We start from the raw sequence: 26,001 nt of genomic DNA, 5'->3' as shown, positions 1-26,001 counted from the left end.
ATGCCCTTTTTGAATTTGATGCCAGCAACACGTTCCAAAAAGTAGGATAAAGTTGTGTAATGCTTAAAAAACCACCTGGTGGTTAATTGGCAACAGGTCAATAACATGATTGAGTGTAAAAAAGCATCCCAGAGAGGCTGAGTCTTTCAGAAATTAAGATTAAGGGGTTCACCACTCTGTAAAAGACTGCACGACCAAACAGTGCAACAATTCAGGAATAAAGTTTCTCAACATAAAATAGCAAAGAACTTTTGGTTTTCATCATCTATGGTACATATCATTAAACGATTCAGGGATCTTTGGGCCTTCAGATGGCACTGCATTAGAAACAACCATGATTATGTAGAGGAAATCACTGCATGGGCTCAGAAACACTTCTGAAAAACACTGTCTATGCAAACAGTTTGGCACTGCATCCACAAATGCTTATTAAAACTCTAAAATGCAAAGAAGAAAGCATATATAAACAGGATCCAGAAATGCTGCCACCTTCTCTGGGCCCGAGCTCATTTAAAATGGACTGAGGTGAAGTGGAAAAGTGTCCTGTGATAAACTGGCCTGCCTGCAGTCCAGACCTGTCACCACTGAAAACATTTGGCACATTCTAAAATGAAAAATATGACAATGGAGACCCCAAACTGTTGAGCAGCTGAAATCCCATGTTAAGCCAAAATGGGGAAAACATTTCACTTTTAAAACTACAGCAGCTGGTCTCCTCAGTTCTTAAAAAAAGAGATGATGAAACACCATGGTAAGCATTCCCCCGTCCCAACTTTTTTGGAACATGTTATTGGCATCAAATTCAAAACGGGCATATATTTTTCAAAAAACAATAGAATTTCACATTTGAGATGTTGTTTTTGTACTATTTTCAATTAAATATAGGGTTCAAATGATTTGCACGATTGAATTTTATTGTTATTTACATTTTGCACAGCGTCCCAACTTTTTTGAAAATGGGTTGTATAATAACATACATGATCGCATTTCAAAGCATTTTTGGCCATTTTCATACAATGCAAAAATATATTTAATAAATACATTTGGCATTTATTTTATTTTTATGGGTTTTACATTTTACAATAATAGCATTTACAGTTGACTGGGGCAGACCCAGGCAGAAACATACATCAACTGACTTGTGGCAAAGGTGGCATCCTATGACAGTTTTCATGTTTAAAGTCACTGAGCTTTACAGTACGGACCATTCTACTGCTTATGTTTTTGGGGAGATTGCATGACTATGTGCTTGATTTTATACACCAGTAATGAATGTGGCTGAAACACTTGAACTCATTAATTAGGAAGAGTGTCCACATACCTTTGACCATATAGTGTATTATTATAGCGTATTTGGGAAGTGAAAATGTTTAGTTTATATTTTTTATTATGGGGATTTAATAAAAAAATAGTTATACATTTTAATGTACAAAATTAATAATATAATGAATTGTGTTTAATATCATCAGGAATAAACTAGCATGGTAAATTTTCAATGTTGATTTCAGGTTGATTTCAAAGCAATGAAACTTACACAGACTCACAGACTCACAACCCAGCAATTGGGTATTGTTACAGGAACACACATCTCTGCATTTTTGTTAAACATGCAGTTTATGGGAACCGTTCAATTTACAGCACGTACAGGGAAGTACCAATATGTCCAAGTGGCTTCACCTTGCTATGTATAGAATGACATCAACTGTCTCTAATATATTATCTATGGTCCAATATTTCACTGTTTGTATGTTTTAATGTATTTTGAATGTGAATAAATAACAATTGCCACATTAGGGGTGAATAAGATGTTATCTGCTGTAATATTTTTATGCATGTGTTTATGAACAGTGTAAATCTCTGACAATGATTTAATTCTATTATGCTTCTTTAGAAAATTATTCAATACATAAAATCTCAAAACATTTTCATTTTCACCAAAAAAACAAACATACTTTCTCGAGCATTATCATAAGCAATTGTAATCACTTGATTTACAGCATTGTCATTTGCGATGGCCAAGTAATTTCTTCCCATGTAACTTTGTAAGTCTATTTCTTCAATTCCTCAATAGTAGAAACCAACATAGTTACTGCAGATGGAAAATAATGTTAAAGTATGAACACATGAACAGGCAAACAATGGCTATAGTCTATGTAGTACATGTATTCACTGATTTTTTATGTTTGAGCAAAAACATTATGACAACTGACAGACATGTCAAGGTCTGGGATATATTAGACGGTAAGTGAACAGTCAGTTTTCTTATTTGACGTGTCAGGTGCAAGAGAAACGTGAAGGTGTGAAGACCCAAATGACTTTAAGGGACGAATCGTTATGGCCAGACAATTGGGTCTAAGCATCTCCAAAATGCTGCCGGGTTGATCCATTTTGGCAGCACACGAACGACCAACAGCATTTTAATCAGGTGGTGGTACTGTTTTGGCTCATCGGTGTACACACACACACACACACACAAAATATATACATAATAAAGAAACAGACAATGCTTGTTTATATGTATATATATCAAAATTTTATTCTACATGTGATACATTAGAAATGAATGTTTGAAGAACATCCTTAGGTCCCAGATACCAGTATCACCATATAAAGCTGGTTTTCATGAATAAATAGATATACATTATGCAAAATGGTACAGTTTAACAGCTTTTTGTAAAGCATAAAATACTTTGTGATGATTTATCAATTAATCAATAACGGTGAGAAAAATAATTTAAATCCCCCAAAATTTTACTCACTCCAGATATAAAGGAGTACAAATTCATCTAAGATGTCCACGAAATGATCACATTTAATCTTAAACGTTCCATAACAATCATCTGTATTTATACAGCAATTGCAGTATTTGCATTTGTTAAAGTATGTGAAGACCTGCAAAACCCGTCCGTCTGTATGAACAAAAATGAGATGATCCACCCCCCCAAAATAAACAGTCCTAATACAGTATATTGAATCATACATGATCTATCATACTTAACTGACTTCAGATAAAATCACACTTAAACAAAAGTATACTATTCCCAGTTCACACAGTACAAGAAATGAAATAAGGAAAGTACAATCACTTCTTAGTCAGTTCACAACTCATTGTGAAAGTGCATATTCTAAATTTAAGAACCTGTTAACAGTTGGCATCTAAGGACTTCTTTTTGCTGGTTTTCAAGGACACATTTTGTAAGCGTTCTCCTTTCTCTCAATGCTTCTACATCAAATTGGCTCCAACTAAACAACCGTCACACATGGACCATTCTCTGGTGTAACTGCCATCCAAGTCATCTTAAACAACAAATCACAAAATGTGACAGCAGCACATATGGCACTACATAGAGACCAGCCTCGCTCACTGCAAGTTGAGGTGCAAAATGTCCGTTTTAAGGAGAGCCTTAAAAGCTTCATGAGCACCATCTAATGGGCAAATCATGACATGATTCTACTCTCATTAGGAAACTGCAGCCGAAGTACAGTCTTCTCTGATTTAGCATATTGTATGTATAATGAGAATTATAGCAATTTCTTAAAAGATCATAAATCACTGATTCGCCAAGAAATTAGCAGCTACATTTCCAACATCACAAGTTAGGCTGCACAAATGTGGTATAGTGGATTAGCACAAAAAACAAAAACCCAAATGCCAAAAAAACACCACCCTGTGCAACATCCTTAAAAAACATCAGATGTAGTGAGCAAAGTCCTAGAAGGTAAAATCAGGACATCTTCAGAGCTACACTATTTGCTTTATATTTGTAAATTGACTGATGTTTCTCTAGTCAAACAATTATATTCATTGTTATTGCATTAATTTTTTATTAAAAGAGGGGTACTGAAAACATTTAGATTATAACTTGATTAAAATACATTTGACAGGGATTTTTTTGTTGTAGTGTTATTTTACAAACTAAAATAGGTTTAATGGGTTTCAAACCTGTCCACTGTAATAGAGCGAAAACAAACTTCTTTGAGCAAATTACGCAAATTTCTATGTGTAGCATTTTTTTAGCGTCATCAATATTTTATTCAACAACACAGAATGAATGAGTGAGATAAAATCACTGAACTGCAGCTCAAAAATCAGCTCTTCAGCAGTGAGACTTCACTCTCCTTGCAAAAGTAATTTCAATGGCCTAACAAAAATATAACCTTTATTCAACTTACGGGAATATTCCAAAAATAGTATTTAAGCTTAATAAAAACTTAACACAATTAAGAGACGATTCCATTTATACATTTCAAACGAACGGTTGTGTTCGGTTACGTTGTGTGTAGTTAACACACCCGAGGGAATTTATAGGCCACGATACACTGTAAAAAATACAACAGGTGAATGAAACCGTCAGATGGATCACAGGTGCAGATGAAGCAACTTCAAAAGAGCAACACCAAAGAACTATGGATTAAAAAAAAACAAAAAAACTGCAAATTCAAGGTTTTCAGAAAAATTCTTCACATTAATGAAAGCAGTGCTTCTCATGCATTGTGACACTAGTTATGATCAAAGTCTGCTCTCTCTGATCTCACAGACAATAATAATAATAATAATAATAATTAATTTTTCTTCCTATTTCCACAAACTGCATCCAATCCGGACACATTACAACCCTATATCATTCTTAACAACTTTGAAGAAGCCTACTGTTAATTACAGCAACTGCTGTGAAGTGCAATGGACAATTCCTTACAAACATTAGCACAGGTCTGTGTGTCTCTCCAGCATTGCTATTTATTGGTTTGAAGGAGGGCTACCATCCCTGCCATTAGAGGGAGCTGCTCTCACCCTCCGTGTTCAAATACTCTGAGTGATGTAGAAGAAGAACTCCATGTCCATTGCTTGGTGCGGCACACAGGAGCTTCCACCATGAATGACAGGGATGAGTGCTCCATCCAACTCATTCATATATTTCTGAGGCAGAAGACACCCGCCTGAGCCCGCCTGGTACTCGACCTAATAAAAAAATAAAAATCAATGCAGTGAATTCAATGAGCCATTAGGGGCAAGCAAATGAAACAAAAATTCTAGTACATGAGACCTACTCTCTAGTAGAGAGTAAAATAGACAGGCTTGTCCTGAAAAAGGGTGTCAACCTGCCAGCTAATTAATGTACATGGAAAAACCATGATTACAATACATGGGCAACAAATCTGTTGCTGGGCAATACCATACTTTGCTGTGAAAATGCTCCTTGTCTTTTCAGACAATTGCCTATAAAAAAAACCTCAAATGTCTAAACAATGACAAAATAATAATGCTAATAAGCAAACACAAAACAGTTACCATATCAGTATCAGTAGAAACTCTGAGTGCAAGTGAGTTGATTCCACTTCCGATTAGGACAGAGAGGTGAGGACAGAGTGCTGCGCAGCCTGCAGTAGCAATTTCTCTCTGGAACTGACTGCAGGAGGGGAGAATGCCAGAAAGGGAGCAATCTGGGCTCTTCAGCAGGTAAAAGACCTGGTGAGATAAAAGAGGGATGAATGAAGCAGAGTCTGTAGTAGCGGTTTAAATCTCGCACCTTACAACAATTACATCTGATTATCATACTTCTGGAAACGAGTAAATGAAAATCTCAAATTTCACCAGGATTTGATCTGATTATTTTGGAATTATTTTTAAGAATACACTGAATATATAAATGTAACTGGAGGTATTATATGCAAAGTAAGGGAATGTAGACAACAAAACAATACACCAGGGCAGTGTTTCTTCATCCTGCTCCTGGGGATCTGCAGTTTCTACTATTGCCTGCTTCAACATTCTTGATCCAGCTCATCAGCTGATCATCAAGCCCTTCATAAGCTGAAATTTAACACGTGAAGAAACAGGTTCAAAGAAATGCATGCACATGAAAGTGTAACATTTATGATGAACAGCCAGTCACATGACACATAAGGAGCTTAGGAGCTTTTTACATTAAAAAAATCTTAATACATAAATATGCAAAAAAAGTACATATATAGGCTATCATGTTAGTGCTTATTTCCTCGGCTAAGAAGTGTTTGTGATTCACACTTCAAATGTGACACAAAAAAAATATAATGACTCTCAATGGACAATCCTCTTCTACCAGAAGCCTGTCTCTGATTGGTCCAAGAGCTATTTATGATCAGGAATGTTAAACTTAATCTGCATTGGAGCATGCAGTACAAGTTGCCTTGGTGATGTAATCCAGTAAAAAAAAAAAAAATGATACACCACTGAGAGACAGAAAATCCAGAGTTAGATCAAACTAAGTGAACTAAGCTAATCTAAGTTAGCTGGCTAAGCAAGAAATTCTGCTTTATGAGACCGGTGCCAAGTGTCTTGGAAGTGGTTAAAACCATGCAAGGCAGTATGTCCCCTGGAGTAGGAATAAGGAACACTGCACTGTGTTCTTTTTTTACATCTCAAAAGAGGCTGAAAATTTTATTTGTCAAAAAATGAATGCATACATAAATACTGTTCCAATCGATGCAGCTCCAAATACATTTTACATTCTAAAAGCCTTTACACAGCAAGTGAGATTTATTTAGACAAGAAATGAAATAGAGCATGTGTATAACAATTTTTTCCATTATTTTATTGGCTCTGTTTGATTTTGCTAACTTATCATAAATTCTCTGACTAAAATCATCATCTCTGCCAATGGCATGTTGACAAGCAAGATGATGGACTGGATGTGTCCCTTCAACTGGAACACCCAAAGGGCACTCAAACTGGGCTACGAACAAGCTATATGGGGGAAGAGTTTCATCTTGTTCGGGGCTCCTGAGTGGTGCACGAACCCTCATGATGCTACAGGTATCCATAGCCAGGAATCCAAAACAGCACAACTGGCCTCACTCTCTCTAGGTGGGCAGGATGGCCCTCCTTATCCCCCACATCACGTAGCACAGTGGTAGTTATGTAACAGAACTGGTGGTTGACATTCTTCTCCAAGATGTCACTAACGCAACATCATTGGACATCATTGGACAAAAAAGGTGATGTTAACTGCATGAAGGACATACCTCAGTACACCTGATTATCCGCCCATCCATCTCAAACTCTGAATCCTGCTGGATCCGGATACTGGGTACCCCCTCCAGAGACCTCCCATCTATGGGGCTGGTGACACTATAAACAAAACACACATACACACTTAAATTTTTTCTACTATGAGTCTAAGGGTACATTAAATCATGTTTACGGTAATGTTTATGCTTCTGCCAGTCTGATTTAAAACCAAAGCCAAGGACTCTATTAAAAGCACCTGTCTAACTTGTCAGCAGGAGTGCATAAACTACAAAAATACTCAAGAAGGCTAGCAGCTGATTAACCACAGGCTCTCAATTACTATTGATCTGGATCGAATTCAGTGCTCTATGTGCAGTACCCTTTATTGACTGGGGGCGTCCAGTCCACCCAGCGCACGCTAACATTTTCCCGAGCCTCTGTAGAGTTGGCTTTCCCGCAGGTGATCTGGAAGTCTGCTTGATCCCTCAGGGCCTGCCGCAGAGCCTCCATGGTCTCCGGAGGGATTTGCACCATTAACCCATCTGAAGGTTTCCCAACAGAGAAATGTAAGACTACATATCAAGCTCCATACAGCAGGTAAAATCAGATTTAAAAAAAAAAAAAGACAAAAATATAATAAAAAAACATTAACTGTCTTTGCGTGGTCTAATATTCTAATGAGCACACTACATCGGACATCAGACAGCCAGATGAGTTAGCTTGAGCGCTCAGTTTTCTTTCGCTTGGTTCTTTAGCTTTATCTGGGTAAGTTTCTCTAACTCGAAGACAGAGACACCTAGAGGGGCACAATTTTGTTAAAGCTGTGGTGACAGGGCAACCCCCATCAGCCTTGTGACTAGGGAGGAGGGTACTTATTTAAGCTTTACCCAAGATTAGGACCACCCAGTTTGCACAGAAAAAGGAGAATCTTGCCAAAATACTTCAGGTTTTTTGCTGGACATAGAAAAGTAATTCACAGGACATACTTCACACATGAATAGTGTGTCTACTTGAGCAAAATTAACATACTTAGGAAGAAAACACAGATTTAGGTTCCCTGGGGCTTCAATAAACGTTTTTTTTTTTTTTGCCTGTAGAAACTCACTCAGAAATATTAATATTACTAACAAATGCAAACATGTAGGGGTTGTTTGTTTTAACTGAGACATTGCTACTGGCTAACTAGCTTTTGGTTAGCCATTTACACAGTAGCACATTACAAAGTTAAACACATTACCTTCAACAATGCTAGATTTGGCAATAAATCCTGAAGAAGCTTTCAGGGCACCATTGAAAACAACAAAGCTTGCTCCAGTCACTGCAAAAAAAAACAAACAAAAAAAAACAAAAACAAAACAATCAATCAAGTTAAAATGGTTGCCACTGAAGTGATGGGTTAAGAAAGGATAAACTGATTGACTTGCATTAGGAGTCTCAAACTACCAAGACAGTTTCACATGGCCCAACACATTTACAAAAATATTTAATAAATCCAGCCCATTTCCCCTTTTTTATGTGGCTAAATATTTACGTCAGCTTAGGCTGATGCTTACTAGATGCTTACTTACTTGCAAGAGAAACAATCTAAACAAGAATCTAAATCTAATTCTGTGTCAGAATTAAGAAATAAATGTAAAAAATTTTTTTAGTGTATAGTAGTATATAGGAGAATCTAACCTCTCCTGGCCTTTCCCTGAATGCTGTTGGCTTGTGTCTGGTAACCTCCGTCCTCGTTCTGAACACAGACTAAGTGTGAGTCTGCCTCAGTACTGAAACAAGCTCCAACACTTATTACGTGTTCATTTGAGGAATTCACCACTTTTAGCATCTGCAACCAACACACATCGCTCAACAGAAATCCAACATCGTTTCAAAATACTTTAAATGAATGAATGAAGATCCTTGGCTTCACAAAGATCTTACCTCGTTAAACTTTGACTTGGGGATGTCAATGTAGCTATTGCCCACCTCCATGTGGATCCGCAGACCATCAACTACAGGCACGCTGTACTGGTAGTTCCTCAGGTCCTGCATTAAAATTCATAACACACAAGTGCCAGTATTCAATAACTGTGATGTTAACTTCAACACAGTAAGACAATAAATGATACTCAAGGCACTTTAAACTAGCCAAGACACTGTGATGTTTACACACAAGCTGACATGCCATGTTTTTATGTAAAACATCAGTATGCACAGACAGTTTAGGACTGTTAGAAATTAAAACTGGAGAAAATAAATAAAAAAGCTGAAGTGAAACATATAGTATTTAACCAAAAAGCCATTTAATTTTTAGAGAGTGAAAGTGGCGGAGACCCAAACAGTCCTTGAGAGGATACATATCCTTAGTACTAATCTAATCAGTTGCCTGAACATTGCGACTGCAATTTAACTTGCCATTATTATCTATGAGGTATAAGTTTCAGGCCTGTTGTTTTTTTTTTGGCCAAAAAGTTCAGAATACCCACTTTTTCGGGTTTGAGGCTTGACCCCTGAATGTAGTGTGCCAAACTGCCAGTAAGTTGCAGTTGTGATGTCACAACACATGAGGTTTGGCTGCCTCTGATTGGTCTAACTCATTTTCAGGCAGTTCACAAGCTCTGTGTTATTAGGTTTAATTTATCTCTTAAAACTTAAGACTTTGGCTAATGCAGGCTACAATTAAAAAACAAATTGCAGCTCTTGCAATTTAAAAATCGTGCTCTATTAAATTGCGATTTCGAGATAAAAACAATTAATCTTTCAGCCCTTGTCAGAAGGTAACAAAAGCTCCTTTCTAAAGAACCGTCACTCCACAATAAGGCTGATAACTACATTAAGACAAATTTATCTTCATCCACAGAGAGCAAAATAAATCAACACTTAATACATTTTAAAATGTCAGCTACATAATGGCTTGTAAAGCAAGACAACTTCAAGATGTATTCTACAACACTTCAGAAAGTAAGGATGATAAGAGTATTAAACAGCGCCTGGGATTTTTAACAACCACATGTAGGAGCACCTTATTCAATTCAACTCTTCGCTATATGGCAAATTAGGCAGCTGTAATAAATAAATGATTGCCCACATTAAAAAAAAGAATTTTTGTTTTCAAGCTAGTCACCAGCAGCAATCAGCTGCCTGCTCTGTACACAGTAACAGTGAGCCTTTCAGAGCAAGATAAAGTCACTGAATTGAATAATGCTCATGAAGTTCATGGTATCCCATCTTTAAACATTGTTCAAGAGTTTTCCTTGAAGCAGTTAGTAGCAAATAAACAAGACTCCCTAGCTTGTTTTTCAATGGGCCTGTTTCATGCAGTTCTGTTTTTTTCTTGTAGCACCACTTTGACAATCGTCTGTCCCATGTCAGGGCAGGCGTTTGTCAAAATGGTGCTACTGGGGTTTAAGTGGTACAGGGCTGAAGCAAGATATACTGCTTCAAAATTATGTAATGTAGCTTAAAGTTGTTTAAGAAGCACTTTAAGAAGATGGAATCCTCTCAGTGATCAAAGTGCAGAGAAATGAAATGATACTTACAGCGAGCAAGTTCATGATGGTATGTCCAGTTTCTCTGAAGACAGATTCACGGAACCTGATACTAACAAGTGGGCTAGGATACACTGGGGAGTCAAAAAAAATCCAACTATAAATAAATATCAAACAGTGGAGAGGTTAAAGTTAAAACAGTGTGTTCAAGAAGGCATTTGTATAAGCATACAACAGCAAGGGGTAAACACATATGCACCTACAAATCCCTGCTTTACAGCCGTGAGAAATTAATTTATCAATACGTGTTTCTCTAACATGAACACAGACTGGTGTCTTTGAACAAACAATTTTTTATTTACTAGATTTTAGTCTAGCGTTCTACAGATTCAAACAACTTGGTGTTTGTGAAAATGGTGCTTTCAGTGGATGTGAAGGAAAGCTCTATGTTTGCAACAAATGATTATTTCCATATCGATTAATCAGTCCATTATAATTTTGCAAGGTGCAGTTATTAGTTAGTCAATAATTAACATTAAATATTTAATGTTGTATTTTAAAAAATGTAAATACATACATTATTTTTCAATTTCTGCTGAGCTTCTGCTGTCTTCTTCAAGATGCTCATGCTCAAGTTGATGTTTAAGTCAATTTTCAACATAATGTTTTACTTTTTAGGTAGTGCATGATGCTGGGCTGCAGTCTCCACAACTGATCGATAATAAGGTTCGCTGCCAAGTATTCTGTGTCATCGTTATCGATTTTAGTTGTAGCCTAACAAAGTTGGCAATCTGTTTGAATTCTACACTTTATCAGCTTATCAGCTTAACCACAGTTCATCACAGAATGAAAAGTAGCTCAACTATGCCAGAGAATGACTGGCACATCAGACCACAACCACTAAACACTATGCATTACAGCTTTTAAAGACATAAATGACACTATTTAGGAATTTCACAAGGATTCTACAAGGCTGGAATTTTTTTTATTGGTAAATTACCAGTCATGGGACCACTGTTTGTGACAGGGAAATGTCTAAAAGACACTCACTTCAGACCAAAATTATGCACATATGTCCAGGTAACAAAAACGTAATGGTGACACAGGAGCAAAGCCACATAGCATTCAGTAAAAAGTCAGCGGAAATCCCCAAATCTGTCCCTCAGCTTATCACTAAAAAACCTCTCATCACACCTCACACAAAATTTTGCACACTTTAACCTTTTATACTGAGGCTCAGTCTGGCTTACTGGCTTTCGGTGACATTCACTTCCCTTTACTTTATTCAGAACAATTTATACTTCCAGTTCCAGCAACAAAGGGTCTTGTTAACATACTGAACTAAGCCAGACTGCATTCACTTAAGAAACCACATATTGGACTGTAAATTGTGGGAGGAGCTATCTATAACTACTTCCTTCTTATCTTAACTCCAGTGCATTACATCTTTATAAGTATGAAAGTGACAGTTTTACACCATCTCAGCTACCACCATAAAAAATGCAATCTTCAAGACTGCATTCACAGTATGTTCCTTGACTGCCAAAGCCTCATTTGAAAAATAAAAACAGCAATATGCTGGAAGGTTACCTTTGTATTCTGCTCCCAAACTGAGTAATAGGCGGAGGGGGAACACTTTGGCCCAAGGTACCTCCAGTTTCTGAATGAGAACTGCACACAGAAAGGAGCTTGTAGGTAACCCAAGCCCATCCAGAGGCTGAAAGCTTGGAGAGAAGAAAAGGAAGCCGCCATGATCCTTACTGCTCAGAAAACTGTCTGTAAACGTCACATTGCCAAGTTCCTCAATATATTTTCCTGAAAAAAAAAACAACATAAATAAATAAATAGAAATAAATATTAGAAACCATTCGGTCATTTAATTTTCACAAAATCAGTTTCTTGACAGGAGGAAGATCTGATGTACAGTACCATGCAAAAAATCCTAGACATCCAAAAAAATATATATTTAAAACAGCCATTTATCTGGGTAGCTAGCTTGGCAAATTAAATTAAATCTGGTAAGAACAAATCCATGTAATAGTCTGGGGTGTTGAGGAACTTACCTTTTAACCTATTAGTGTTTACTGTATTTGTTTATTTGTATTTTTCTAATGTTAGTGTTTTTACTGGCAAAAACATTTACTGCTGAGACAAATGGTTGTCAAAATTTTGCTTAGGTGCCTAAGGCTTTTGCAGAGTACTGTAATATTATTATTATTATTATTATTATTATTATTATTATCATCATTATTATTATCACCATCATCATCATCATCTACATCTGTATATAAATATTTTTGGTAAAGCCTCATGCTCTGCCCATGACTTACCCTTCTGAGCATCATGGTATATGCTAATGTAAAAGCTAAAGATGTCTTTTGGCAGACTGTTCTCCTCTGGGAGGCACTCTATAACAAACACCAGCTCTCTCTGGCCCACTCCTTGCAGACCATTAGAGCTCAAACACCAGCACTTCCGCCCACAATCTAAAACACATACACAGTTTTCAGTACAATGGTTAAGAAAAATAGCACTTTTCATTTCAGTTGAGAAACATTTAAAGAAAAAAAAAAAGTAAAGTACTTTACACAGGAAAACAAGCAAAGGATTAGAAAACATTAATGGTTATTTGAAAAACATGTCAAAGAAAAGTAAATATAGAATTAAAATAATGATACAAATCATGGAAAAATAAGTGCCACATTTTTTTAATTCTGTGGGCATAAAACGTACATGTGACCAGTTTGACATTAACCACAAGGTTGGCATTCAGCACAAATGTCAAAGGTCTTGGGCCTCCCTCCTCTAATAGCAGCATTATCTGACAGGCAGCAGGGCGCTCTTCTACTAATAAATCTGTAATATGGAGAAGAGTTACACATTACATCACATGTACATAGTACATGAAATCAAATGTTTAAGCCAGTCTGACCATTTACATGTTTTTGTGACTTAAACACCTCTAGTCAACACCCCAAAAACATCAGGGTTGTACAGGAGCTGTTCTCACCCCCTCCATCTTCCTCTCCTGTGGTAATTAGCAGTGGTGGAAGCCCCTCCTCATCTTCAGGGATAAGACTTGCTGCCCCCTGCACATAGCCGCTGAGCCCACAGAGCAGGGCATAGTCCCAGGGCCCGCTGACAACTCGACGGGTCACCTCCGCACCACTCTCAGAACTGTCCACAGAACCTTCGCTGCCTTCTGGAAATTTACAAGCATGCTAAAAGAAGACAGCACAAGCAATTGGTCAGATATATTTTAATTTGACCTTCCTTTTCCATACTCGTTAGCTTGAACTGAAAAATGTGCATGTTCTTAACTATTCTTGCATTCATGCATAGATTCCTAGACAGGCTGAGATTAGTGCATATTTTAAATGGGGAACTGCTGTCTGGAAAAATGGGTCATAAAGATAAACGGCTGGGCTTTAAAAGACCATCTATTATTGTAACACTTATAATTAGTGACAGTATAAAACTATGAATACATTGTAGCTTCAAAGGAGAATTGCCTTAACTTAGACCATATTACTACAGGGTTATACACGTGCCGTTGGAGGGTCTGGCGTAACTGGACTGGACTCCTGCGAGGATCTCCTAGGCCTTATAGAGAGCTTGGTGGTATCTGCCACCTCACCGTTAGGCAGTATTCCATCAGCAAACCATACATGTTTCTGTTCTCTTGGGAAACCTGACAGCAAATAAAAATATGCCATGTGAGAAGAATGAGAGTAAAACATCTACACTAGGGAAGGCACAATTTCTTGATTAAACATTTTTTAAAAAGAAATACATAAAAAAAAATAATAATAATAATAAAAAAATAAAATAAAAAAAACTTCCCATAGGGTACTGTTAATGTGGCTACATGACTCCTACATAAGCTTGTAATGACAACTGACAAAACCCTACATAAATGTTCATAAAGGCTTATTTCAATATGCGTCATCTGTCATAAAGCTACTTTGGCTAACTTTGATCGAAACTGTCAACAATAACCTTACAGTTGTGCATGACCTTAATAGTGAATGACACCTACTGGAATAAGCATTTATAAACATTTATGTAGGGTTATGTCAGTTGTTATCACAAGCTTATGTAGGGGTCATGCCTCATTAACAGTACCCTATGGTAAGTTTTAGAAAATGTAGTTTGGTCTCTCTTTCAATAAGAAATAATAATATTTAAGAAGTCTTTTTTTTCAGGATTCCCAGATTACCTACTATTCAAAAGAATATTTCGGAATGTTTGAAAAGCAATGGGTGGTTTATTATTAAGGACACAATCAGAATCATCCAAAATTTGAATGAGCAGATTTTTGTTCCAAACACACAATTGCCAATTTATTATTTTGATTCTGGCTGATCTGTGTTGCAATTTTATGACATTAATATTGTGAGTCACGTAAGAGCACTCATTCTGTATGTGAATACTGCAGCTGCACCTATACCAAGTCGCATAATAATTCCGCAATTATATAATCATTCTTTTCATAATTTAAATGCAGCATTTTATTTGATTTCATGTTATAAGAACTTAAAATGGCAGTTTGACCTGTTAAAGTTATTTACATTGCAACTACAGGTGGCAAAGTATATCACAATACTAACATCCATCCATCATCTAAACCGCTTATCCTTCTAGGTCACGGTGGGGTATTGGAGCCTATCCCAGCTGTCATTGGGCGGAAGGCAGGATACACCCTGGACAGGCCGCCAGTCCATCGCAGGGCAACAATACTAACATCACAAGCCTTTTTTTCCCCATTATACACTATATGTCTATCGTTACAAAAAATGGTCAATGGCCAATGGATTGGTGCACCTCCATTTTTCTTACTGTGCAGACATCATTGTTCAGCCCTAATTCACACCAAAATTATCCAAGTCTAGCTATATCTCTCTCTTACACCTGCACTGCCTGGTAGCCTGCATTTATTCTATTTCTGGGTGTCATATTGCAATACAAATTCACCTAGAACAGAAGCACCAACTAGATTTCAGCTACGTTTAAGACATTAGATAATAAAATGCACATAGTTCTCTCTCACAAAGATGTGAGAGCTGGCTGATGCACAGCTGTGCCTTTTGTCCTCAATGCACACCCAAGCTTGGCGCACTGAAGCGTGGGAGAGGTGTGTGTGTGTACCATCGTTGCCGGGATGCTTGAGGACAGACACGGGCACCATGACCGTGGGTGGGGGGGAGTTGAGGGTGCCGGCTGCTCGAGCCTGCTGCATAGGTGGGATAGTGGAGCAGTACTCGGATGGGACGTTGGGGTTGGGACTAGGCCCAGTGGGGCTCATCATTCTCTGTAGTGCCTGAGCTGCAAAAATACAAACAATACATACCATTATTTCCATGTAAAAGCTCTTGGCATAGCTTTTATTTTGAAAGAGAAAAATCCATGTTAAAAAAGAAAAGCCTGAGGTTGGTTTATTTAAGATTTTGGTTGTGTGCAGATGTGCAGACTCATTACTTGTAGAAACACATCAGAAAAATAATCAATAGTATAAACACAACAAAAATTAGAGGGCTGCTCCTTTCATCATTAACAATGTTCAAGTCTATGACTTGGTACTTGCCAAAGTCCAAAAATCATGTTATAGTGCAATGATCACTGGCTCCAATCCAAAACAAGCAAAATAATTAACCTTCATGTTTACTACAGTGGTGCATATCAGTTACAGCTAGAACATCAAAGCCAACAAGCTGATCAAAATAACTGCAGACCCAGCCACAGGACTGTGCACTGAGTTAAGTAAAAGTTGTTTTCAAACAGAATGTCCAGTGCCAGCCCCAGCATCCATAGCTGCTGACTCCTAGCAAAGTGCTGAGTAAGTCTTGCCTTGCAGTAAATTGATTAAGTGTCATACAACCTCATCAACCCGATTACATTGCCACTGGATCGAGTGATAAAGTAAAGCCAAGAGTACAGTCTGCAAACATGTTCATGTACAATGAGAACAGACAACAGAGCTATAACAATAAATCAAGACAGTGGCAGGCTAAGACGTGTACAGGAAAGGCTCCGGATGTCCTTCAAATGTTTTGAATTTGACGATGTCCTGAGCACAAGAAGCGACCAGATATGCTTTATTAGTGCAAAAGAGACCTCAAGGAAGTTATGTTACAAAGCTTAGATCTGCTGCTTTTAATGCAAAAATGCAGAAACTATGATTCTGTATAAGACAGCCTTGATTCTAGTTGCCTAGTAATTTCCCTTACCTCATTCTGGTCGTACCCGAATTCCCTTTCATCTTAGCCCAGTGGTGTGTGTTAGATGCAGTCTCTCTGGTGTATTTTAGCCTGAACTGAGCAGGGAGGTGAGCATGTCCCATGCTGATGCTCGAGCGAGTGAGACAGAGAGAAAGATAAGAAGAGAGAGTGCATTCTTCCGCCTCAGGACTCTCACTCAGGACGGGGAGCAGCCCACTTTCACTCGCACATGCTGAGGTCCCGTCTGTCCCCGGGCCCCCTCCAGTCTTGTCCTGGCTCTAACCACCGCAATAAAACAAGCAAGCTCCAACCTCTCTCCCTCTCTCTCCCTCCGTCAAATGACTGCCAAGATGGACGAGTGTGGCTTAAATGGCTGCCTGGGCTGAGAGAAGACCGAGCGGAGCAGTGAAAGGTGATGCACACCTCCCTCTCCCGAAGCGAGACGCTAAGGAGATGGTTGAGTGTTACGTGAGTGTGTGTGTGCGCCTGAAGTGGAAAGCAGAGAGTCTGAGAGCATTGTGCATACTCACACCAGGTGGGTCTTTACCACACACAGTCAAGGACATACACCACTGCCCTGAGGCTCCACCCAGTAACTCTCTCTCTCTCTCTCTCTCTGCATCATTCCGTCAGAGAGCCGGCTGGCCTCTAGCAGCTCTGACACTGTGGTGATGAATGTCCTTTTTAATGTGCAAATGGACTTCATGCACTGCTAAACGTTGCCGACCCCTTTTTAGATTCCTCAGGAGATCAGCCCATCAAAACAAACCCATTCTCTCCAAAATTACACAACAATAAAACTCTCTCTGCAACTCTCATACTAATTTGATCAAACCAAAAGAAAAAGAGGGAAACTGCATAACATTCAACATTTTCTAGTGTTAACGTTACAAATGTAAATACGCCTGGCCTAAGGAATTTGAGCACGCAAACATTCATTTATGTTGGTATCCGGGTCTATTTAGTATTTGGAAGCATTGTAAATCATCCACAAAAACTGTGGCCTAAAGAACACCATTCACCATTTCCTCAGCATCACCTTGTCCGTTGCTGCAAAGGGAGCCATTTTGACAGTAGAACCTGTCCAACCTGACTCGTACCACCAGCGTACTTTCACCCGGTGAACTATCAGGGTTGACCAGCAGTTTGACAGAAAGTCTGTGTGTTTGCAATGCATTCATGTTCTGGCACAGAGAAAAATGCTCAGTAAAAAAATAAGAGGCTGGTATTCCATGGAGCCATGACAAATTGATGAATCAAATATTTAAGTACAGTGACATTTATCCCACCTGTTTAACTGGGTGAGTTCTGGCACTTGAAAAGGACAGGAAATACCAATAGGTTTTCCAAGTCTGTAAAATGCTGTTCAGGTAAGCCCTAAATATAATGTCTCGAAATTAATTTGTGGTATTAAACAGCAACAAATTGCGAAAACAAAGCTTGTATTTCAGTTCAGGTCATAAATGGCAAAAGTCGATGAAAAAAAAAAATGACAGTCAAACCCACCTCCATAATAACACTAATTTCTGCTGGGATTCTAGTAGTATAGGATGAAACATGCAAATTTGAAGCTTGCGAAAGACGTTTCATGTTTCATTTAGGCTTTTAACAGCTATATTACCTAGCTGTTTCCACCTAGCCACCGCGGAGAAAAAAAAACTGATTGGACAAATTTCCATTTGTGTGTTTCAATAATTTAACCCCTTCATTTCTAACCAAAACAAAACAAATAGTATTATTTGCACAAGTATGATTATACTGAATGAAAAAAATAACTAGAAAAAATGACTTTTTTAGACTGTTTTCAGAAATCACTATGCCTTAAAGCCTCTGGAGGTTCCCATCTGGTTTTAAATCAGTACTGGCATACACTAAGATTTAAAAGGTATGACATTATCATTATATTGCCTGCTATTATGGCTGAGATGACATTGCAGCAAATTTTCACCAATTACTATCCTTGTTATTACAAAGAAAACAAAATAATAATAATAAAATAAACACCATTCACTGCGTCAACTGATCTGACTAACTTAATTCTTGGTCAATGTCTCAAAAAACACTACTGGACTGTACCTGACAACAGAAATAGTTTGGAGAGAGTAGTTTCGATTTCCAGACAAGTGAACAATCAATTTAGTTCTATCAACTAAAATGTCCAGAGATATGCGAAAGAAGGCAGGATTTATTTTCTGCTTCCTTCACGTGTGGTGCATAAAATTAATCTGACATGCTCCATTTAACAGGGAAACTGTATCAAATCCAGACCTCGCTTTGTAAATCATGAAGGCTGGGTTTATCATGACTACAGAAGAAGCATTTTCTTTCCTAAGTGAGTTCTATATTTTAAAAACATAAATATGACATTAAAAAGTAACAGTTTTAAAGCCAAACTCCAGTATTTGCAAGATGCATATAAACTGTTCAAATTGTTACTACAAGCATGTTTTGTGTGATAATTACACCCAATACATAATTACTTTAAGTGTTGCCTATATGTGCCATGAGTGCTAACAGCTTATGATGCATGATTCTTTATGAATATTTTTTATTCCCTTGTGCCAAAGAGGAAAGATAGATTGATTGAGTGGGCTTTTGAGAGTAAACTAGTACCAACCAACAAAATATTCAACATAAGCAGCTTCAAACAACCTAAAAAAGGGTCCACCTCATTCTAGACAACATGCAACACATTCTGAAGATTGAAAGTCTCAGATATCTATCAAGGCCATTTTAAGAACTACTTGCAACTCAAACAACCATCAATTCTCAACAAACCAAAACACAACTTGGCCCAAGTTTTGAAGCATTGTGTTTGCTGATATAGAGAGGAGTGGTGCACAACCGAAAACATTTTTGATTTAGCTAAACAATTTAAGTATTTAAGTACGATTAATCATGTTTCATATGAACAACTCATACATCTCTGCTACAAATGAAAATATGAGCACTGTTTCCAGCACTTACTGTTTGTGAACTAGAAAACCTACAACTACAATTTTTATTAATTGCATTACATACTGCACTGCAATAAATTCATTTAAACAGCTATTTATGATCACTTTGCAATGAAACATAGTTAGCGAGTGTTCTTCGGTACAGTGTTCTTCAAGTACTGACGATATCCACAATATGCTCAGACAAAGCAAAAATTACAAATTACTCTCCAGGCAGGGTTAACTGTCACACAAGAAGGGGCTAAAGTCTTATAAATTGATGTAAGCACGGTTAATTCAATCCGATTTCTGTTTCTGACGTAAACTCATAAAAATATATGAATCAAAATGAATGTAACTAGTTTAAAAAAAAGGAGAGAGGCTGTGTCAAACAAGGTAGAACAGCAAACATCAAAAAGATAAACCTGAAATATATATTTTTTGCATGACATCTATAATAAATTTTGATTAATACAAACTGCAAATACAAACTTCCAATTAAAATTGGGGTCTCATTGCTTCCTACAGGAGGGTTAGCTGTACCACTACTTTAAAACTAATCCTGACATGTGGAGGCTGGGCGTTAGTCTGGCTAGCTCTCACCAGGGGCCAGATTACACTGTGCATTAGCACAGTTTTGCATTAGTGTGTTTTTAGTGATCTGCTCATGTTTGGATTCCACATGATGCATTTTCGTTTTGATTTTGTGACCGGAAATGCCTCTACTAAGCGCTGACTAGCAAAAGAGAAAATAAAAAACAAAACAAAAGCTGGAGGGTACATGAGGCTGAAGTTAGCCCCAAACCAAGTGCCTTCGTGCACTCCAGGCCGAAGACAGCATCCAAGCCAAGCACATCCACTCTTATCATAATGGGGAGAAAAGAGTAAACGAAAATAAAACAGAAACATGTTGACATTGCTTTTTAAGCAGGAAAAATTACAGCTGAATCTCATCTGGACAAACAGGGGATGGAAATTAGTGAAAAGGGTAGGTGGAAGGTGTAAACAAGCTCTATGAGTCTCCTGCTTTAAAATGGTGCACTCGCTATGGAAATTTGCAGATGCTGCAAGAATACAAGACAACTAGAGCGCATTTCACATGAACCTGTTCAACAACAATAAATCTGAGATTGATCAGGATGCTCAAAGTACGATATACTAATTACTGTGAATTGTTACAGAACTCACATGCATACTGGGATCAACACATCAGCATAAAAAGGCAAATACTACGATAACAACCAACAATTAATATATTGTTCAACCACAATGTACAAGCTCAAAAGTAAATGAGGATGGAGCCAAATACACTCACCTCTCTGTATGGTTTCATAGCAGACCACACAAACTCTGGCCTCTTTCTCCAAGTATTTCAGTCTGCATTTACGGTTGCAACAAAGGGCACAGTATACCTGAAATTGTCAGAGGTTATATGATCAATACTTAGTTTACCTTCCAACTTAATATCAAAAACCAGGCTTAAGTCTTAAAAACAGCCTTGTGTTGGAAAAGTGAGAATCTATAAAAATGATATTAGTTTATTCTTTTCAAGACGTGTTTCTCTATATTTTAGCGTGTGTGCGTATACACACACACACACACACACACACACACAGAGCACTTTATTAGGTACACCTCCTTGTATCTATACACATTTTCCATTTTATCAGCTCTACTTATTATATAGGAGCATTTTGTAGTTCTATAATTACAGATGGTAGTTCATACTTTGTTAGCCCCCTTTCACCCTGTTCCTCAGTGGTCAGGCCCCCCTAGAGAACCACCACAGAGCAGGTATTATTTGGGTGATCGATTATTCTCTGCACTGCAGTGACACTGATGTGGTGGTGCATGTTAATGTACCAGACACAGCAGTGCTGTCATGCTGCCATGTTCAAACTACTCAAACACTACCCCACAGAAAGAAATTCACAGCTAACAATGTCACATCACACAAAGTGAGTGTGCTATTTCAGGCTACTGGACTTGATCAAATAAATTTTTTCTTTTCCTCCAAAAACTGGTCTAGCATTGGCGATATCATGCCAATACTGATAGGCAGTATCAGACTGATGCCAACTCAAACCAACATGGACCATAACTTAGTAGCAAAGCAACCCTTCCCTATGAACTACATGGTAGAGCACAAAAGGGAAGTGAAAGCAGAAAATGACTTACTTTGCCACAGGCTCTGCAGTGATGCCTCCTCTTAGTGAAAGTAAACTTTTGCCCACATTTCATGCAGTTTGGAGCCTCAGAATCAGGGACCCAGGCAGGCTGCCTCGAGCCCAGGCCACCGTCCACTGTTCCTGACTGATCAAGTTCAAGTAAAGATTCTCCTTCTCCAGAACTCTCTCCTGGATATGGAGGTGGCTCTGAAAGCTCATCGTGACCATAACCGTCATCATAAGGTTCATGAATGGGATATTCAGAGTTACCCTCAGTGTGGCTGGGAGACTGCCTCACCATGGGAGCTACAGGTGAAGACTGTGTGCTGTTCTCCTCCTCAGAACTCAACATATTCTCCTCAGACTGGTTGCTACTATTCTGCCCCTCTTGGGGTAGTACTAATCTTGGTGTTTGGCTAGACAGCTGCTTGGGTCGTGCTCCTCCATAACATGGTTGCTGACTTACATTGCACACTGCCTGAATATCAGTGGGACTGGGCATGTCATGTATTTTAGCTGTTTGGGTGGTGTCTGCTTTCAATGGACTACTGTCCTGAGATGAGGAGGAAAAATTGGAACCCTCACCCTCCTCTAAAAACCGAAGAGACCTGTCACTTTCAGGTGATGCAAACGTAGTTACTCGACAACTTTGTAACTCTTCCTCTAAATCCACATTGAACTCTGAAAAGCCATCATCAACAAATTTCTCTGCTGACATCTCAGGGCTGCTTCTCTGTGCCTGACCCATCAAATAAGCATCTAGTTCTTCATCAGTTACCATCATCATATTTTGCTCACTTTCAGGAAGGTAATCACTGGTAAAGACAAACTCTGAGGGGTAATCAGGGCTCCCTGCATAGCTAGGAGACTGGTTACTCTCAGGCAATTCTCTAGTGTTAAGTTTCTCTGGAAGAGATAAGGTGCATTCAAAAATTCTGTCAGAGGGAGGAGTTATAAGGGCTGCTGCCCCTTCTGGATTTGCCATTATTTGTACGAGTTCAGGATCATCCTCGGGGGAGGAATCTGGCTGGCTAAGACATATGGAAGTCCCAACTTCCTCAGAAGGAATAGCAAAGTTCTCTGCCTCTTCAGTGGCTAGTGTCTCTTCGGAGTCAGGGGAAGGTACTCCAGTCTCTTCTTTGGTTTCATGCACTGTTGTCTCTTGAGGTTCCAAAGAGGCCACAAGAGATCCACACATGGATACAGCCATGGGGAGGCAGGAGAGCGAAGATTCCTTTTCTCTGGGAGGAAGGGCTGAGGAACCTTCTTGTTCCCTGTTGATGTTGTCTCCTGAGTGCTGCATGTGTGTTGAGTTAGGCAGGCTTGTACTGACAGCACTGGATAATGTAACGTCCTCTGTTACATTTGAAGAAATTGCGCTGTTGGGGATTATTTCATCTTCTAAAGAGGATTGGGAGTTGCTATGAAGTTCAAAAGAGCCCGATGCCTCTGGACAGCTACTTTGAGGCATCTCCACTTCATTACTCTCTACAGGTTTTAGATCATTTGAAGTATTCTGAGGTTCACTAGTCCTCTCAACAGCTGCAGGCAATATAACATCTAGCAAACTAAGAGCGTTTGAGGAGCCACCGAGATGACCACCAGAGTCCAGTCCCTGCAGCTCATCATGACTGGACTTAAACACATCCCCTGGAAATGATATAACTGGACTATCAAAATCTACCAGCAGCTCATCCTCAAGCTGTTTTTCAGTCAACTCCAGCTGTTTGAAGGCATTGTGACTGTTTGTCTGAGGCAGATTGGCAGATCCTGTATCATTAACAAGGTCACAGACAGGTTTTAAGGATCTATCTGGACAAGGAGGAGTCAAACTTTTGGAAGCTCTGTTGTCAACAGAGGACAGGAGGTCAACACCTGTCAATACCCTCCCTTTTATATTTTGATCTCTTTGGTTCTGGATACTGCTAGGTGTAGATGGAACATAGTGCAGGGCATTGACATCAGGGAGAGCTTGTGAAACCGTGGATGGCTCTGGTATAAAGCATGGTGAAGTCAAGCAGTGATGAGGGTAGATGGTTGGGTCCTGGCATGCAGAATTCACAAATGCAGGTTTGCTCTCTGCCTCCTCTGGAAAGAGAACAAAATTATAGATGATACCATGAAGAAACGGAAATTTACAGTTTCATAAATAAAATTACCTTACTACTTTTTAATTTTAATTTAGGAAGTGCAAAAACATCTAATAACATAAACACTGTAATCAAAAACTTACATTTATTTATTGTTAGGTTTTCATCCATTACTTCCTATTTTACCATAGTATAAAAATGATCAACTCCTTCTGACATCTATCAATAGTAAGAGGGTGACAGCTCACTCAACAAAGACAACTGAGACAAAAAAAACTGTAAAAAAGATTTTGATCTTCATAAATCAGTTTGTAATCAGTCATTGATCTTTCAATGATCCAAAACACAAAATCAAGCTTTTGCTGTGAGTGATCTGAAAATACTATATTATATGTACATATACATATACATATACATATATATATATATATATATATATATATACACATATACATATACACACACACACACATATATATGGTCCAAGATGCCATATTATGTGTTCTCTCACCTATTTCACTACTATAAGAGACTCAGTGCTGTTGTCTTGAAGATCAAAGTACAATTTATTGGTGCAGATAACTGAGACTTAAGTGAAAATGAATTTAATTAAATGAGAAGCAGACTGTTTTTCATTTCCCATAATTAGACTACTAGACAAAAAAAGAAACCCTCTAACCTGAGTTTAATTCAAAGTCATCCAAAAGCTTGTCCAAGTCACACACAGCAGCCTTGAAGTAACTGTCCATCCTAGGGGTACAATATGATTCACTTAACCCTGTGGGAGAGATTGAACAGAGTGCTAGGGTTAGCTATGCTGTCGTTAAGTTAGTTAAAAAGCCTAAAGGAAAACACACAGCTAGCTTAACCATGTAGATACTGCAAATGACAGCTACTTAGCTAGCTAACCTACTTAGCGTTAGTTCTCGCCTAAAGAGGTCAGACTACCATCATTGTTTGTTACTAGCTAGCTAAGTGGCTACTGACGTTCAACTACCAACTGCATAAATGTAAACTATCAAAGCTTCATCACTGGACAAATTTGGCCTTTTTTTGTTCAAACGATCTGACCAACAAGCTTGCTAAACTGAGATAATCTTTTCCTCAATGAGCTAGCCAATCCGCAAGACAGTCCCTTGCTAATGTGTCTGCTAATAATAGAGAACTAGCTATAGTGTGTGATTAATTAACTACAAAATATAGCTAGTCAATAAATTTGCTGACCGTAGCTAGCTAGCTAGATTAGTCAGCTGGCTAAAATATTTCGCTAGCAAGTTTGTTTGCTAACTACTAACTTGGCAACAAACCGTTCAGATAAGCTAGCTATATATTTTATCAACATACATAATCGTTTGTTAAAAAATAACTTGTATGCAGTAGTGGAGGTTGAAGCAACATCTAGCGTTAACCTAGCGTTAGCTAGAGGTTTTTCGGACTGTTAGCCAAGTAGCTACTTTAAAGGTAAAGCAGTCTGGAGTCTCGCTAACAGAGCTACGTTAGCCTGGCTAACTTAACGCTAGCTAACCTAGCTGCTCACCCGCTTGCAATTCAGCTAGCTAGCTAAACATTTACAAAAACAAATCCCAGCAAGACGACTACTCATGGACTGTTAGCCGGCTACCGTGAAATTCCGCATAGTTCAACCGTCGGTCTTCAGGGTGTTATTTCGATTTAGTCGGTAGGTCCTCTTCTAAGCGACGCACTGAAGCTAACAATCCGTTTTTCCATATAAATTCCACAGTTGTCTGTTTTAGTTCTACGGCTTGCGCCGGTGTTCACGTTAGCAGGTTAGCTACACTCTTAAAGGCGCAGTGCCCCTTTCTTTCTCACAAACTCAGACGAACTCAGGAGGTGAGGACACGTCTTTTTCATGAGAACATGAGTATTGCCACAAAACTATTTACAGAACGGAAACAGATGACTAAAAGTTCCAGCGCTGCATTTCCTCTTTAAAGGAATCACATCACTTCACTTAAGTTATAATAACCCATTCGCTGAGAAGTTTAGTAAAATACCAGAGGTGGGTAGGTAGAGCGGCATAAAACCACACTCAGGAAAGAAAGAAAGAAATAAATGGTGACTCAAGTAGCGATCAAAACAAAACGAATCAAAAACGAACACAAAAAATGAG

General features: G+C 38.4%; 1 protein-coding gene across 1 annotated transcript; it reads right to left on the bottom strand.

Annotated features, from left to right (window-relative positions):
• Window positions 1–4,221: 4,221 nt before the first annotated feature.
• On the bottom strand, window positions 4,222–25,654 carry zfyve16 (zinc finger, FYVE domain containing 16). The gene is made up of 18 exons (XM_036594380.1): window positions 25,492–25,654; window positions 24,550–24,648; window positions 21,791–23,868; window positions 20,928–21,024; window positions 15,607–15,783; window positions 14,010–14,149; window positions 13,469–13,679; window positions 13,192–13,314; window positions 12,789–12,944; window positions 12,049–12,273; window positions 10,510–10,592; window positions 8,912–9,016; window positions 8,666–8,816; window positions 8,226–8,306; window positions 7,368–7,530; window positions 7,003–7,108; window positions 5,291–5,467; window positions 4,222–4,960 (listed from the first exon to the last, which is right to left on the bottom strand). The coding sequence occupies exons 2-18, from the start codon at window positions 24,617–24,619 to the stop codon at window positions 4,802–4,804; spliced, it is 4,302 nt and encodes a 1,433-aa protein (XP_036450273.1). The 5' UTR covers window positions 24,620–24,648; window positions 25,492–25,654; the 3' UTR covers window positions 4,222–4,801.
• Window positions 25,655–26,001: the final 347 nt, after the last annotated feature.

The sequence above is a fragment of the Colossoma macropomum genome, unplaced genomic scaffold (assembly GCF_904425465.1).
Source record: "Colossoma macropomum unplaced genomic scaffold, Colossoma_macropomum, whole genome shotgun sequence".
NCBI classification, from domain to species: Eukaryota; Metazoa; Chordata; class Actinopteri; order Characiformes; family Serrasalmidae; genus Colossoma; species Colossoma macropomum.
This window is presented reverse-complemented; position numbering and strand designations above follow the sequence as displayed.